The sequence below is a fragment of the Perca fluviatilis genome, chromosome 5 (genome assembly GCF_010015445.1).
Source record: "Perca fluviatilis chromosome 5, GENO_Pfluv_1.0, whole genome shotgun sequence".
Lineage (NCBI taxonomy): Eukaryota > Metazoa > Chordata > Actinopteri > Perciformes > Percidae > Perca > Perca fluviatilis.
Genome location: NC_053116.1, coordinates 13,249,656 through 13,264,513, shown reverse-complemented (window position 1 = coordinate 13,264,513; position 14,858 = coordinate 13,249,656). Strand labels below are relative to the sequence as shown.

Sequence of the window (14,858 nt, the reverse complement as noted above, 5' to 3'; positions counted from 1 at the left end):
GCATCTCCACCTTGCAGGGCATGTTGGCAAATCAGTTACACAGCTTAGCTTGGTAGGCTGTGGGATCCTGGCATATGCTCCACTGGGTAAAAAGATACAGCCACAGGGAAATTGTGTCTTATTGAGAAACTTAAATCAAACAACTACCATAGATATGCATCATACTTGTGTATTTAGAGACAAACTTGCAAAGTAGCTAATTGGGTCACTGCAGCAGCAAGATAAGAACCAAGAAAAAATAACATGTATTAAAGATAATTCATTGATTACTGAGAGCATTAAATCGCACATTTAAAAAATGATATGTAATCGTCATCATCTTGCAAATATATGATACAAAAAACTCAGAGTACCTTTAACGGTGCCAGGGTCTTTTATAAAAAGTTTAAAGATTCACAGCCAGTATTATGATTTCTTTAGTTCCCCCTATTTCAACCCTGCCGGAAGCCCATATTTGGCCACAGCCAGTGTAGCTTTACTTCTCCCATGCAATCATTAAAGGGATTAGGTAAGTCCTTTCTTTTATTCATACCACCTAGGGCCAAGTGATACAACATATATAATTAAAAAATAATAATCCATAGAACAGTTAAGTGCAATAATTGCAAATATCTAAATCATGCAGTAGCCTTGATATGCACAGTATCTGCCAGGTTGACATCTATTGTCAAATAGGGTCAAGCTAAATATTGTAGTGTCATATCATTGCATATATTGTCCATCCTGAGTGGCCTTTTTGAACTTTAGATTGACCCACACACACATGATGGCAAGAAAGGAAATTCAAGAGCAACAAGAAGATACAAAATTGACCGAAAGACATTGCCATCCATAGAGCAACATCACTACAGTGGCGAAAAAGAGAGAATAAATCATTAGTAACATTGTGGGCACATAATATGTAATATACTGGTCCCTGGATAGAGTCAGTAGTGACATACTGTACAAAGTTTTTTATATTTTTATATATATATATATACACACACCATCATACATACATACACAAGACTGCATGAGAAGAAAGAGGAAGTGATGATCTTTCTTAGTTTTATAATAAATTGGGTGCCTGGTTAGCTCTCCTGGTAGAGCAGACGCCCGCATATAGAGGCTTACTCCTCGATGCAGCTGCCACTGGTTCGACTCCGACCTGCGGCCCTTTGCTGTATGTCTTTCCCCTTCTCTCTCCCCTTTCAAGTCTAAACTGTCCTATACAAATAAAGGCCTAAAATTTTATATTAAATGATGTTAGATTCACAGATTAATACCTTGCTTCTTATATAGTAGAATTCTAAATAGAAAGTCCAGGTATGAAAGAAAAGACCACCTGTCCATGTGTGTCATTGCTTCCTGAATGCTACATTTTCCATTGATAGGGTTAGAAGTGCCATAACATATAAATGCACACTTTCTGGTAACATTTCAACACAGACTTTTTTTCATTGCTAATCATTGACACAATTCAAATGCTCATATTATTTTTGGAAGAAACTCCACTTCACCCATTAACTAAAGAGGACATCCTTTTCAGTTAAGAAATCCAAAGAGGAGGGCGCTAAATGCTTTTAAAGAGCTCATCATTATACTACAAAAAGCATCCACAAAGCTTCACAGAGCTGCTCCCACATATTGAGATTGTAACACTTACTGTAGTAGCAAAAGGTCCTTGGCAGTCTGTTTTACTGAGGTACACCTATCTTAACTGTCCTCTGGTCGAGATGTTTGTGGATGAGCGGATTGTGACTCTGTTTAAGAGGAATGCCCATCACACACTCACCTACTGGAGTGTTTTCTTCAGCTTTGGACTCTGCATTGCTTTCCTTGGACCTACAATTTTGGACTTGCAATGTCAAACAAAGTCAACACTTAGTCAGATTACCTGGGTATTCTTTGCCCAGCAGTTCTGCTTGTTGATTGGCAGCTCTATTGGTGGTTTTTTCAAAAGGACGTAAGTATCATCCCCCCAGACTCTGCTGTGCAGGTGTGTGGTGTGCATGAATAAAAAATGTGGCCGTGATTATAACCGTTTTTGTCTCGTTTCTTTTTTAAAGGTTGTTCAGTGCTCTAGCTGCCCTATTTGTCTCTGCTCTCACCATCTCTGTAATATTTGCCATCATCCCTCTGTGCAATAATGTTCTCGTGCTTGCCGTCGCTATGGCTGTGTCTGGGTTTGCGATGGGCATCATTGACACCATCGCTAACATCCAACTGGTGTCCATCTATCAGAGGGACTCAGCTGTTTTCTTACAGGTAAAAGACATACATTCAGACATAATATAAAGTTAGTTAATTAAGTTCACTTTAGACTAGAGAATGTTTGATTTGTCTTTTTCCACAAATATTAACAACTTCAGAATTTTCTACACGGTATGTTCAGTAGGTTTGTTTTCTCTAGATATGAGCAAATAAAAAGCACAGTAAGTCATGTCTCTGGCTTTTGTCTTCTACATTTTTGCAGGCTCTTCATTTCTTCATTGGCTTCGGAGCCCTGGTGAGCCCACTGATTGCTGATCCTTTCCTCTCAGAGACGGGCTGTGGGAATCACACAGAGAATGGGACAGAGATCATGCATCATTTCAGGAACATGCTGAGAAACAGTCCGATTGCGGAGCACAACATAACTCAGAGCAACCTGCCATATCACGAGGGAGAGATAGAGGAGTCCAATGTGCACTATGCTTTCTGGATCATGGCACTTATCAATGTAAGACGCTGAACAGATGCACAGTAGCAGATGTGCAGGAGAGGAGTTATTTTTTTTCTTCTTAATTTTATACTTTAGTTGAAGTGAAAATAATATTTGCGCACCCTCAGCTACCCGTGCCAATTGCAGTCCTGTTCCTGATGTATCGGGAGCAGCTGATCCCATGCTGCCCCGGCGGTACTCCTCGTCTTCTGGACAAAGATGAACTAGCAATGGAGAACCAGCAGGGGGCAGAGGGCTCGGACGTGGAGCAGAAGGAACATGAAGCTGGAGGTAAAGATGTGGAAGAAGTGTTTTTTATTTTACAGGACTTCTATTTCAAGATGAATGATGCATATTTTATTCAGTGGATTTGTAGTTGGTTTAAAGGGGCGGAAATCACAATAAATGCCATTTTGTGTGCTACAATCTGTCATTTGTGACCTTACCCTCTGTCACAGGTCACGGGAATATCTTTAGCTGCTGTCAGAATGATAACCTGCGCGGACTGCCAGTATCCTTCTTTATGATTCATATCCTCGGTGGGATGGTGCTCTTTATGACCGATGGTATTGTGGTGAGTGAGGGCTGCAGATAAATAATATTGCATGCATTTCAACATAAAATTGTCTAAATGCATACAAAATCTGCTTTGCGTAAAACTCAGAATTTGCCTTTTCCTTTCAGGGTGCATATGCCGGCTTTGTCTACACCTACGGTGTGTCACCACCTATATCGTTGCCTAATAAGACAGCGGGTTACCTGGCCAGTATCTTTTGGGCAGCCATCACTGCGGGACGCCTATTGTCCATTCCTCTCTCGTACCGGTTCCAGCCTGTGAGACTGCTCATGTTCAACCTAGTAAGGCCATAAAACATATAGAGAGCTATCACATTTCAGATGAGCAGTGCCTGCAATGGGCCAGTACTCATCAGTTCTGAGTACCAGCAATTCAGATTTTTGTCCACATGAGTACCCTTACTTCTAATTGTATTATTATTAGGCTGATATTTATACCAGAATAGGGTTTATATAATGATTTATTGGGTAGAACCAAGCAATGCTATGGAAAATCAGACATTCAGCAAACCCATATAGCCCAAATGAAATTATCCTTTGTTTCATAACCACACAGGGTCAACCCTACAAGATATACTTATGAATATAAATATTTCCAAGACACATGCGATAATCATGTCATGAAACTGCTGAATTAGGGTATTTGCACCTTTTTTGGAATGATTCAGGCACTGTAGATGACACATGCACAATGAAACTTAGAGGTCAAACACTTAATTGATAATACTCTCTTTTTGTTTTTACAGGCAGGTGCTATTGTTACTGTCTTGATGCTGCTTATTTTCTACACCAGCAGCACCTTTCTGTTTGCCGGGACATTTTTTTGTGGGCTTTTCCTCAGCAGCATATTCCCCTGTATGCTCGCCTATACTGAAGACATCCTTGATTATCAGGGTAACAAAGTGTTTACAGCACAATGCGTACTGTATAACAGTAGTAGAATCATAGCAAGGAGAGAAAATAAACCATGCATTTATTTTTTTTGCAGGATGTGCAACGTCAGTCCTGGTGACAAGTGCAGGGATGGGAGAGATGGTAATGCAGGTTCTGGTCGGCTCAGTAAGTCTAATGGGTATCTACATTATTATAGAAAAAGAGAATGTGCAGAAGCGTGAGAATTATGCTTATAACTGCAGAAACAAGCCCAGTGGAGATTTAGATTTGTGTTCAGCAGTTTAATGTTGCTATCTCATCCCCAGATCATCCAGGCCCAAGGCAGCTACAGCTTCCTGCTGTGTGGAATGATAATCGCCTGCCTCGGTTTTATCCTCTTTATTGGTCTCCTGCTGTTCCATCGAATGCATAGAAATTACCTCACAGGTACAGCATCAGCCAAAACTCGCATACACTGCTGCCTAAGGTTTGTTTTCATTCATTTCACACTCATCATGCACCTTTTTATACTCCCTCTGCATCCCAACAGGAACGACGAAAAAGTCAGCCATGGTGGAGGAACCAGCAACAGAACAGAATGGGTCTGCCAAAACAGAACAGAAAGAAGAGACAGAGAGCAGCTGAGAGGGGCAGTAGCGGTGTTTTGTCCTCTACTGGCGACTGTAGGGGATGTAGTATTACAACAATCTATCCTCAAAGATGATGGATCAAAGATGTTTTATCAAAGGATAGTGAATGAACATTTCGCCGATGTACTTTTATTTTGCTGGAAATTACATATTTGCAAAGTAGATTTTTTTTTTTTTTTCGGTTTTGTAAATCACAGACAGCGTTCATCAAATTGTGGTTTGGTGTTCTGTTTTATATAGCATCAGCGTTTGAAATTTACAATACAAGGATTATGATCACCTGTAGAATACTTCTGTTTTCTATTGGATGTATCAATTGTAATCCTGTGTTTTCAAACTGTTTTATGTGTTTTTGCATATCTTTTGGCATATGTACATGGAATACTGTATAATATGTGTATTAAAACAATTACGTGTCTACTGATACGGTTTGGATTGATACCGAGACAATTCTGAAACTGCATTTCAAAAACGACAACAAAGAAGAAAAGAATGTGGATACATACTGTACAACACACGAGCAACCATTCAAATGTTTATTTTCTTGGCTTTCAAAGAGGAGAGCTTCAGGTTTTACATTGTTAAACATCCTAAGTGGAAGGAAGGACTTTGAACTTAGAGAAGTTGGACCCTGAGAATCTAAGAACAACTGTAAAACAGAGTCATCCAGCCTTTGAACAGTCAATATATAACTTCAGCTTTAGGACCAGTTGCAACAAGAACAGGATGTGTCAAAGACCAGACCAGCAGCGCAGTTCTCAAAGTAGGTCTTGCCATTGTTGCAGTTGTAGAATTGGTTCTTGTTTGTTGGGTCGGGGTACATGCCACTGGCCTTTCCAGCGCAGAACCCACTGTCCATGCCGCTGGTGCCCGAAGCCCCTCCAGAGGAGCTGCCGCCTCCGCTGGAGCCTCCACTGGAGCTGCCTCCAGAGCTGCCTCCGGGAGTCGTGCTCACTCCTGCGATTGGAGGAAGGGGAGTGGCAGGAGGGGTGCAAGCTGAAAAACACCACAAATGTATTATTTAATAAAAATGAATGTTGTGAGAACACTGTGTTCCACGTTGTTCACCAATGATGAAGTACAAATCTTACATGCTTGTTCCAGATTAAGGCCCTTTTTGAGAACATTAATCAGTGGGTATTTTCCCTGGTTACAGAAAGTGCCCAAGTAGTCATCCATGTCAAGGGTCCACACCATGGCACCTCCAAAGTTACTCTTTGTCAGCCAGTCAACCTACAGACAGACAGCAGGAGGCGTTGTAGAATAGCATTTTCAGTTAAAAAAAAAACACAGCAACTTCATCAGAAGACCTTGATGCAGTGTTTGCTGATAACTGCAGCGTGACCCCACATACAGAAAAAATGGGATCAAATACAAGACATTCTAATACATTTGCTCCTGTCACATTCTGCTGTAGCACAGAGGGGAAACTTTCACATTTATTTTATATTAATACTTAATAAAGTCTTGACAGTTTATGGAGATTGGGAAACATTTAGCTCAGAGGTAATGTACAACAGATTGGCCTGTCAAACGGTAAAACAAATAATCTGTGCAGTTCTGTTACCTTGATCTGGAAGCTCTTCATGTTGTCATAACCCACCCACTGGTTTCCCTTGTAGGCATATGGCACATCCTGGGCCTGGTTCCAAACCTCAGTAGCTCCATTTTTCAAAAAGCCACAGATCTGTAATTTCACAAAGCAGTGCATTAATGACTAGCCTAGAAACTCATTTGCTTCTTCATCTGGAGTCTGTACCACGATGATAAACCACCCTGCTCTGTTATCAAGCACACAGAGGGATATTAACTAACACTGATCCACCATCAGCATTCAAGCTGACGTTGCTACGATAATAAGAAAGCGTACCTCAAAGTAAGCGAGCTCTCCAGCCTCTTGTGTGTACTTTCCTGGAGTTCCAGCGCCAGCAATAGGTGCTCCAAGACCATGGTTAGCAGGGTTCCTAAGAGTGAATGTGTTGCCATATGTAGGTAAACCAACAATCAGCTTCTCAGCTGGGGCTCCCTGGCTCTTCCAGTAGTTCATGGCATAGTCCTGAAACAAAGGAAACGTACGTGGTTCTGGAACTCGATAGCTTTTGCGAATGTAGTCGCAGATAATAGCTTGCAGACTGCAGGTGTATTCTTTTCACAAGCCCAGTTTTGGTGAATTAAAACTCTGTTTGTGAGGATGGTCAAGTACTCACCACATTGAAATAGATGAAGCCACCCTGGTCCTCAGGGCCTTTGAACAGAGGACTGCACTCGCCAGTCATGGGGTCCCAAGAGCCATGGAAGTCATATGTCATGACGTTGATCATATCCAGGGCCCTGGGTGGCAACAAACAAGAGGGGAAGAGGTTACCACAGCAACCTTAACAAACATATATTAATCATTTGAACTTAAAGGGGGAAATTCAGAGTTGTTCCGTTCAACTGTGACTCATTATGTTGTGGTGGATAAGATTGGACACACCACACCACACATATTGCTTCAATTGCTTACTGGCCAAGCTTGGGAATCTGATAAGCAGAATCAATGGTGTCCTTTCCAGCCGACACAGCAGCAGACATCAGGAGACGAGCCTTGTTGCTCTGCTTGGCCTCATTCTCAAAGGCAGCTCTCATCTCCTGTTGAATGTCAACAAATAGCAAATAGTTTGTGTTAAATGAACTCCAGGGTTAATAATCCATGCTTTGTAACATGGACAGGTTGTGAGTTATTTTGCTTTTATGTATATCTTTATTCAGCATGGGGCACAGTGGAAACCCCACATGGATTTAATGTGGCCCCCAGAAATTCAAGGCAACCTTAAACAGTTATATTTGCTATCGTGTATGAAAATATTTAAACCGTATTGAGAAAAGAAATTGAAACTGAGCAGTAAGCCGGACAGAGCAAACAAACCTCCAGGAAAACAGAGTAGTACTGCTTGTCCTGAGGAGGGCCTCCTCTATTGGCTGGATACTCCCAGTCAATGTCAAGCCCATCAAACTCATACATCCTCAGGAATGAAATGACTGAGTTGATGAAGGTCTGACGGTTGGCAGGGCTCAACACCATTTGTGAAAAACTAATGTGGGAACAGAAATAATTGTGTTAAAAAAACAGAAGATCTCCACTATTTAGAATGCCGTGTCTGCAGATATTTATCTTAGAGTATCTCACCCTGAAGAGCCAAAGTTCCATCCTCCGACAGACAGAAGAGTCTTCAGGTTGCCATTCCTGCCAAGAAACAAGACATTTTCATTTTTCTTTACATTCCTCATTACATTATTCCTGTTTCTTTCCGAAATAAAACAGACTTTTTTCTGTAACTCACTTGTTCTTCAGGGCGTTGAACTGACTGTAAAGCTCCACGTCGTTCCACTCATAGGTGGCCAGTTGGTTATTCTTTATGGTGGCGAAGGCATACAGAAGATGGGTACACAGGCATGGGTCGATGTCACTGGGCATAAATATGGTTGGAGGTGGTCTGTACTGTGCCCAGTTTGTAAAGTAGCATGACAGTATGAAGGATGAGCCTTTGATTCAAAAGAGATGTATTAATTACGGATCAAACATGTAATTGCAATGCAATTTCTGACCATAAAAAGAAAATGAAACATGCACACTGTATCCCATAGTTATAGATTGCTTACCGAGCTGCGCATGCAGCAGCAAGGCCAGAGCTGTAAAATTAAAAGTCACATATTATCTTCGAGCAAAAAAACATTTACTGGAAAAAGTGCTTAAAATTCCCCTTACAAAAAGTGGATGCAATATACTGTATATCAAAATCCTGGAAATGGCAATTTCAGAGACTATCTGCTGCACATATAAGAGACAAATGTTTGAGAATACAGAAGCATTGACTTACCCGTCACAAACAGTACTTTGCCCATGTCTACCTTGTACAAGGAGATCAGCTAACAGGTACACTCACTTTTATACACTCTCAGTTTGCTCAAACGTAATAAAATAGGGACATTTGCCAAAAAGGTTTTTATTTGCATAAGATTGTTTCAGAGAACATTATCAAATGTGCTCACTTAAGGAGTAATATGTGATTACTTATCACGTTTGCAGGCATCTTTTCACCACAGACCCACTTTCTCCTTGTGTGAAGGACTCATTTATCCAAACCAAACATAATTCAAAGCAAATACAACGCAGAAAATATGCCTGAGGCTTTGTTTTAAAAGTTACACAAAACAGCAAAAGAACATTGAAGAATGTATCACAAATATTTGTGTGGAATGTAGTTGCATTATATTTCAGCCTTTTATGCCTGACCTGCCAAAATTGTAATAAATATTCTCATCTTATATCAGAAAGAAAATTATCTGTCTGTTCAGCGGTGACATAAAACATTAGAAGTCAACTCGCATAAACAACGGGCAACATTGCCTTTGAAAACCTACTTAGGCTGCAGATATGTGATGATAAATATGTTTGACAACTCTAATCATGCTGAAAAGAGGATCGTGATATGTCATGAAGAGGGATTTGCATTGAAATCAAAAGCATTCACATAGTAAATAGAGAACTTAACTTATCATTTCACTTCCATTATGATGCAGCCTTCTTTATCTTTAACAGTTTATGTAATATTTAAAGAAAGATATGCTGGTAACAGTGGAAAAAAAACACCTTGGCTGAGCTGTAGCCGAGAGTCAGAAGTACCGCCGTTCGTTTTCCAAAACAACATCGGTTTTCCATGGCGTGTAACAAAAATTAAAAAAAGACGTCAAACAAATATTTCACTTAACGACTGATCTTCTTACATACGGTGAAAGTGAAAAACAGTCCAATTTAAGTTTTAATCAAGGTCATTTCGTCATCTCAGGAAAGTTTGGTATTTAAGAATTTGTTCCTCGAGGTGCAAATCAAAGACTAATCACATATCATAAATGTACTTAAATTATACATCTGCTCAGTTCAAAATGAAAGAATGCTAACACTGTGACCTCATCCAATAGCAGCTTGAATATTCACAACAACAAAAAAACGAGTTTTATAATAAGTGGTAGAAGCTATGTTTCCGTGCCATAATTCTCAAATAAAACTACCCTATGCATATCTTTAATAGGTTAAATAAGCAGAAATTATAACTAGAAATGTGGCTGTGAGTGTTTTTTTATGCTCAGCACCATTGCATGGTTCTGTTTTTTCCTGTGCGTAGGCTCAAAGGACAGCTCATTTTCAGCTTCCTCTTACAATAAACTCAGAGAATCTATTCATCCATGCTATTAGAAATGAGTAAAGAATTGATAAATGTACTGTTAAGTTCACAGTTTGTAATAAAGAGTAATGTTTTAAAATATGGTAAATGAAGTTCAGCGTGATCCTGTTGGGAAAAGATATGTCAGTCTACCTAAATGTTTTGTAATCTCCTCCCTCGGCTCTCTGGCACAATCAACTCAGATTACACAACGATAATACGTCTCACCTTGTGGTGTTGGTTATAGAATTATTTTCCTCACTACAATTCTACATGTATATATGAATAAACCATTTTCTGTAAAAAAATCTTTGTTGGTTGTTGTTGTAAATATTACAGAATAGCAATGTGTTCCCACTGAAAAAAATGTAATATGCACATGAAATAGGGAAGCCAATGGAAAGAAATCTGAAAGCATAATTTGTTATGATAATAATTGGCATCAGTTACATCATTATTAAGCCATTGAAAATGTACAGTGGCGCAAAATGGCAATTAGATGAATAAAAAAAAGCCTGCAGAAGTACTCAGACAAATGCAGTGGACTTGAAGCAATGGGGCGATAGATAGATAGATAGATAGATAGATAGATAGATAGATAGATAGATAGATAGATAGATAGATAGATAGATAGATAGATAGATAGATAGATAGATAGATAGATAGATAGATAGAAAATGGAAACACTGCAACATCCTCATTTGATTTTCTTAATGTAGTCTTAATTCACCTTCTTTCTTTATAAAATACATAAAATAAGGATAGATCCCAAGCTGATTGACTCTGTACTAACCATATTATGTCCTCTGACAGTCTGACCTTTAGTGCCACCTGCTGTTTAACACAGATGGACAAGATACACTACACAGAAGAAAAATGTATGTGCTGTAAGATCAAAACATGAATGCCCATAGAAACACAAGCCTACGCAAATAAACATTGGTGAAACCCCGTGAACCACCCAAATGCACAACCTTACGACATGGGAGAGATAAGAGGAAGCGATATTGCACACTTCTGTTTCACATTGTTCTTTCCATTCCCATCATAAAGATCGCAGGGATGTCTCTTGGCTTCTTCAATGGTAACAGCAGCTTTTTAAAATACTGTAGCTATGTAATGGCAAAGAAAACTGTAAATAATGATTATTAACTTGTGTTTTTTGCATTTTCACGGGTCCAGCTCTGTGTCTCTTTTGGCTAACAAAGCATGCAGTGGACTCAGTCCAGTTGTCGGCTCCAGAGGTGGTAACAGGAGCATACGGGGCATCTGTGACTGTCTCTTGTCAGTACGATCTTCAATTCAAAGAATACACAAAGTACTGGTGCAAAGGACCGGTCTATGAGCTGTGTAGCAAAGTGGTGACAACACCCAGGGGGCAACATAGTGAGAGAAGCTCCATTGCTGATGATAAGGATGCAGGAGTCTTCACTGTGATTATGACTTCTCTCAAAGAAAGTGATCAGGGGATGTACTGGTGTGTCATCGCCAGACCTGGAAGGAACATCTACACTGGTGTCAGGCTCCGCGTCTCCCACACAGGTATGCCTCAGCTGCAACTCAGACACTGCATCAAATGTAATACAATGCTCTTTTTTTTCTTCCCCGAACAACAAAAGCATATAACTGACTCTAACTTGTCAGCCAAACTTGACTCAAATCATGTTATCTGCCTTAAAATAGTGTTTTTCTGTTATGTTCTTAATGGCTTCTTTTAATGTGCGGGGAAGCCAAGAAGGATTTTCCACATTATGGACAAGAAGTCTAACTTACTAACTAGTAGTAGTTTACACAAACTTAGTTTCTAGGAGACCAGGCATGAGTAATTTATTGACTTTTTAATGCAAAGTGTTCTATTCCACAGTGATAACCTCAACAGCCACTCCATTACTGATACTGGAACAAGATGAAATAAGGTGAGATGAGTCAACAGGGACAATATAGTGTACTTCCATTATCGCCATTCAGTGAAATAATGATAAACAGTTAATAGGATTGAATAAATAAACGTGTGGAATTATATGTCACAAATAAAAGTATGTGATGCCAATCCCCCTTTTTGATGTTTGTTTAAACTAGTTGGTGGGCGACTCTGCGTTGGATCCTCTTTATTTTAATGTTGTGTTGTTTGGCATCAACACACTTGGCTGTGTGGAGGACAACGGCTACAAGGAAAATACAGCTGCAACAACTATTTCAACTCAAACATCTATGATTGAAAGTCACAGGTGAATTATAAACTAATTTATACTGGGGGCTACAAAACAAATCTTCCAGTGGACATTCTGTCTGTGTGTGAATTATACTAAGAAATAAACCAAGTGGAAAAAGTGGCTTTCGGCCTCTTTTTTCTTGGTATCTAAATGATTAAAACCTGATTAATTTCGGTGCCAGAGCGTAAGATAACTTTGGGCCCAACTTTTGAATATCCAATCATCTTAAAGATTAGCACCTCTGGAGAAGTGAGGCTCTTGGCTTTCATCTAATTTATTTGCAGATGTTATATGGACCGTCATAGAGGTTGACTTTTTAAATTTAACCACAAGTTTCTAGTGGTTTTATAAAAATCTGAAAGTAATGCTGGAAAAAAAATACCTTCAGGCATAAAGACACAAAAGTTGAATGGTGGTGATTTGCCACCAATTTTTTTGTTAATCTAAGAAAGGATTACAGAGGTATATATGATTTCTTAGGATTATTATTATGGGACACCTACAGCTGACATGGTATTTTTCTGTTCATGCAAACTGGGATTTCTTGTTACAATCTGTCACAGTCCAGCACTTAAACTGGGACAAAAACAGGAGGCATACATAACTAATAAAGTAATTCATTTACTACAAAAATAATCAAAACAAGTCCAACAAATAGATGGCAGGAAGCTGTAATGTCAGTAGGGTAGGGAGAGGATGAGCAAAAATATGTTGCATGGAATGCTGTGCTGTAACAACAAGGAACAGAACCCAAAGGCCACAAAACAGAGGTGCTTGAGGTGAGAAAATCTTGGCAAGGACACCTGGCTGAGGTGTGTCCCATGCCACGGATTACCCTCCAACAGCTCTGCAGCCCTGAAGACAGAAAGCAAAGCAACAGAAAAGCACACCAAGCAGAGGGGCTGTCCCAAATCAAAGCTTAATTATAGTCGAATTCAACCGAAAATGTGACACATCAAATTCTCTAAAAGAGGCAGTGGTGGGGGCGGCCTACAGCTCACCTTGTAGAGCGCGCGCCCCATGTAGGCTCAGTCCTTGCCAGCGGCCCATACTCGAATCCAACCTGAGGCCCTTTGCTGCATGTTGTAGCCCCTCTCTCTCCCCCATTTCCTGTCTCTCTTCAGCTGATCTAAATACAGGGAAAACCCTAATAAAAACATCTTCTATCAGCGTGGAAGAGGCAGTGGTGATTTGTGATATTTGTCAAGCAGATTTTATTACCCTGCTGGTTGTAGCTGCACGATGTTGGACACTTATGTCTGCTGCTTTTAGAGAACAGCATGTATTAACAATTTTATAAGCCACACCTGTACAATGCAATAAACCCTGGGTTAAATCGTATTCCTGTGAAGCATGTAATGTTCAGTTTGTATGTGCCAGAGAGGTACTAAAGTATTTAGTCTGTAAAGGTGCTGTATTGAATTGCTTTATAGGTTGTTTTTGATATTCTGTCTCCTTCATGAGGGTGGACAAAACATTCAAAACAACTTTGAGGTCTTTTTCACACTTTGATTTGTCATAGCAGGACTAGCACCGGTGTTTCACAACAGGGTCATAGCAGCAACCATGGCTCTGTTATATCCAAGTGCCCCAGTAAGCCATGCAAGTGTGACAGTGAGCCAGCATTCACAATACCAGGGCCCTTAAACTGTAGCTTAATGGAATTCAGCCATCATTCATTTTATTAGCTGCACCTGTGACATGTAAAAAGGGCTTCCATAGAAAAAGGCCTACAGCAAGGTAGCTGTGAACTCAAAACATATCACAGGATTGAGTCAACTTGCAAACAACAAAAGAGTAATGAAAATTTGAGTAATGTAGTATTTATTTCAGGTCTATTGTACTATATTCTACAGGTTTTAATTTTATTTTTTCTGAATGCTTGACCAGCTCAGCTACATAAATCAATATAATGCATAACAAAAACACAAACATGTTTGATACTCAAATAACTTAATTTCTCTGTCAAATGGACATCAATCAATGGTGTGTGACGATGTAGTCTGGAAGAGGTAGAGCTCAGTTTCAGGTGAGGATGCAAGGTGCGAGGGATAGAATGAGGTGATGTCACCACTTCTGCTGCAGGAACCTCTGGCATGAACTCGTGTCAAGACAGCCACCATAACCAGAGAAAATTAGCTTTCAAAATAAAAGCACAAGTGGAAAATAAGTAGCCTGAAGACGAATTGAATAAACGGTGTTGGGAATTAGTACTCTTTTATGTGGAAGTAAAAGTAGCAAAACCACAGTGTAAAAATACTCTGTTACAAGTAAAAGTCCTGCATTGAAATTCTTACTAAAGTAAAAGTGCATAAGTAATAGCAGTAAATGTAGTTGTTAAGTAGCTATAAGTGGCCTTAATTACCACAAGTATGTGTTATTTTAGAATTTATAGTATCACTGGATTATAATTAGTGATGCATTAATCAGCTGGTAAAGGTGTGGCTAATTTCAAATTTTAACTGCCGGGTAGCTTAATCCATAATAGATCACCATTTAACTGATAAAAAAAAAAATGTTGCAGCATAAAATGGAAAAACTCAAGAAAAGCACAGCTACTTAAGAACAGTAGGCCTACTTTAGTAAATATACTTACATTCCACCACTGTGAATGAATTATATATATATATATATATAAAAGATTTAATTGTGATGTTTT

The 14,858-nt window shown here is 39.5% G+C and overlaps 3 protein-coding genes across 3 annotated transcripts; 2 read left to right on the top strand and 1 right to left on the bottom strand.

The window, feature by feature from the left end:
• Nucleotides 1-1,715: 1,715 nt before the first annotated feature.
• Nucleotides 1,716-5,189, top strand: mfsd4ab (major facilitator superfamily domain containing 4Ab). Its single transcript, XM_039799635.1, has 10 exons — nucleotides 1,716-1,945; nucleotides 2,049-2,247; nucleotides 2,456-2,701; nucleotides 2,812-2,974; nucleotides 3,142-3,257; nucleotides 3,368-3,541; nucleotides 4,006-4,153; nucleotides 4,248-4,318; nucleotides 4,459-4,579; nucleotides 4,683-5,189. Exons 1-10 carry the CDS (start codon nucleotides 1,716-1,718, stop codon nucleotides 4,775-4,777), a joined length of 1,563 nt encoding a protein of 520 aa, XP_039655569.1. The 3' UTR covers nucleotides 4,778-5,189.
• Nucleotides 5,190-5,192: 3 nt separating this feature from the next.
• LOC120558998 (acidic mammalian chitinase-like) lies at nucleotides 5,193-8,667 on the bottom strand. The gene is made up of 11 exons (XM_039800421.1): nucleotides 8,643-8,667; nucleotides 8,425-8,454; nucleotides 8,106-8,307; nucleotides 7,952-8,008; nucleotides 7,691-7,856; nucleotides 7,289-7,413; nucleotides 6,990-7,113; nucleotides 6,653-6,838; nucleotides 6,350-6,469; nucleotides 5,874-6,015; nucleotides 5,193-5,778 (listed from the first exon to the last, which is right to left on the bottom strand). Exons 1-11 carry the CDS (start codon nucleotides 8,665-8,667, stop codon nucleotides 5,483-5,485), a joined length of 1,473 nt encoding a protein of 490 aa, XP_039656355.1. The 3' UTR covers nucleotides 5,193-5,482.
• Nucleotides 8,668-10,905: 2,238 nt separating this feature from the next.
• LOC120558587 (CMRF35-like molecule 3) lies at nucleotides 10,906-13,528 on the top strand. Its single transcript, XM_039799634.1, has 4 exons — nucleotides 10,906-11,070; nucleotides 11,169-11,528; nucleotides 11,851-11,902; nucleotides 12,066-13,528. Exons 1-4 carry the CDS (start codon nucleotides 11,049-11,051, stop codon nucleotides 12,199-12,201), a joined length of 570 nt encoding a protein of 189 aa, XP_039655568.1. The 5' UTR covers nucleotides 10,906-11,048; the 3' UTR covers nucleotides 12,202-13,528.
• Nucleotides 13,529-14,858: the final 1,330 nt, after the last annotated feature.

Bases quoted from the DNA above. Each gene is read 5' to 3' on its own strand.
- mfsd4ab (XM_039799635.1), top strand. From the start codon at position 1,716: ATGTTTGTGGATGAGCGGATTGTGACTCTGTTTAAGAGGAATGCCCAT. The intron at 1,946-2,048 runs GTAAGTATCATC...TCTTTTTTAAAG, and splicing joins GGTGGTTTTTTCAAAAGGAC to GTTGTTCAGTGCTCTAGCTG. The intron at 3,258-3,367 runs GTGAGTGAGGGC...TTTTCCTTTCAG, and splicing joins TTATGACCGATGGTATTGTG to GGTGCATATGCCGGCTTTGT.
- LOC120558998 (XM_039800421.1), bottom strand. From the start codon at position 8,667: ATGGGCAAAGTACTGTTTGTGACGG. The intron at 8,455-8,642 runs GTAAGTCAATGC...TTAATTTTACAG, and splicing joins CAAAGTACTGTTTGTGACGG to CTCTGGCCTTGCTGCTGCAT. The intron at 6,839-6,989 runs GTGAGTACTTGA...CCTTTGTTTCAG, and splicing joins GCTTCATCTATTTCAATGTG to GACTATGCCATGAACTACTG.
- LOC120558587 (XM_039799634.1), top strand. From the start codon at position 11,049: ATGTCTCTTGGCTTCTTCAATG. The intron at 11,529-11,850 runs GTATGCCTCAGC...TCTATTCCACAG, and splicing joins GCTCCGCGTCTCCCACACAG to TGATAACCTCAACAGCCACT. The intron at 11,903-12,065 runs GTGAGATGAGTC...TGTTTAAACTAG, and splicing joins CTGGAACAAGATGAAATAAG to TTGGTGGGCGACTCTGCGTT.